Source organism: Priapulus caudatus, unplaced genomic scaffold, assembly GCF_000485595.1.
Source record: "Priapulus caudatus unplaced genomic scaffold, Priapulus_caudatus-5.0.1 Scaffold238, whole genome shotgun sequence".
Classification (NCBI taxonomy): domain Eukaryota; kingdom Metazoa; phylum Priapulida; class Priapulimorpha; order Priapulimorphida; family Priapulidae; genus Priapulus; species Priapulus caudatus.
The window spans coordinates 77834-78663 of NW_014577299.1; the positions used below are offsets into that span (position 1 = coordinate 77834).

The 830-nt window shown below is 36.4% G+C and overlaps 1 protein-coding gene across 1 annotated transcript in view; it reads left to right on the forward strand.

Moving 5' to 3' along the window:
- The window catches only part of LOC106807862 (thyrotropin-releasing hormone-degrading ectoenzyme-like), a 12252-nt gene extending 11624 nt beyond the window's left edge, over nt 1–628 (forward strand). The window contains exon 10 of the mRNA XM_014810349.1: nt 592–628. Within this exon, the coding sequence (XP_014665835.1) occupies nt 592–628 (37 nt within the window). The remainder of the gene's footprint in view (nt 1–591) is intronic.
- Nucleotides 629–830: the final 202 nt, after the last annotated feature.

Here is an 830-nt window from a genome sequence, read left to right on the forward strand (position 1 = left end):
TTTCGACACTAACTAGGTATATTAATGTAAACATTTTAACACTAACTAGATAGATTAATGCAAACATTTCGACACTAACTAGGTATATTAATGTATACATTTCAACACTAACTGGATAGATTAATGTAAAAATTTCCAATGTAAAGTAGGAGTTATTGTGGGAATTTCAAAATGTTACCTCTAAAGAAAAAGAAAAAAACATTACACAGAAGTATAATTATCTAAAGATCCACATTATTACCTAGGAGTTAATGTGCCAATACAGTACATGTTAGAATTCCAAAACGTATTTTAACAGCGTAATCGTTCTAGAGCATATATGTAGAGTGAGTATATACAGTTACGGGTACATCACTGATTCACGACCGAATGTACGTTAGCTCCAATCTACTCTAACCCAGGAACAAACAGACGTAAAGGAATCTTAACATGTACATTTTTATGAGCGGAGAGTTAACACCTCCGTAACACTGCCGTTCGTTATTTTATTTTAAATGATTTTACGTCACTGCGAGTTACTTCATTCCTGCCACCGTTATCTCTTCATGAATAGTTTCGTTACGAGTAAAGCTTGTACATTTGCTTCGATAGGCGTGACAGTGACACACCCACGGCACGGGTAACGTGACGTCAGCACAGAAAGTGTGACGTCAGCACGGGATGCATGGCCTGACCAATATGTGAATCGGCTGTGTCTGCTTCCATAATAACGTTGCACGTAATAATAACGTATATTATTTCTATAATAACGTTAAACTACACAAAGAATCTCCTTGAAGTCAAGGCCGCTTATCGGCGGAATTATGGATCGATAGAATATAACATAGCGT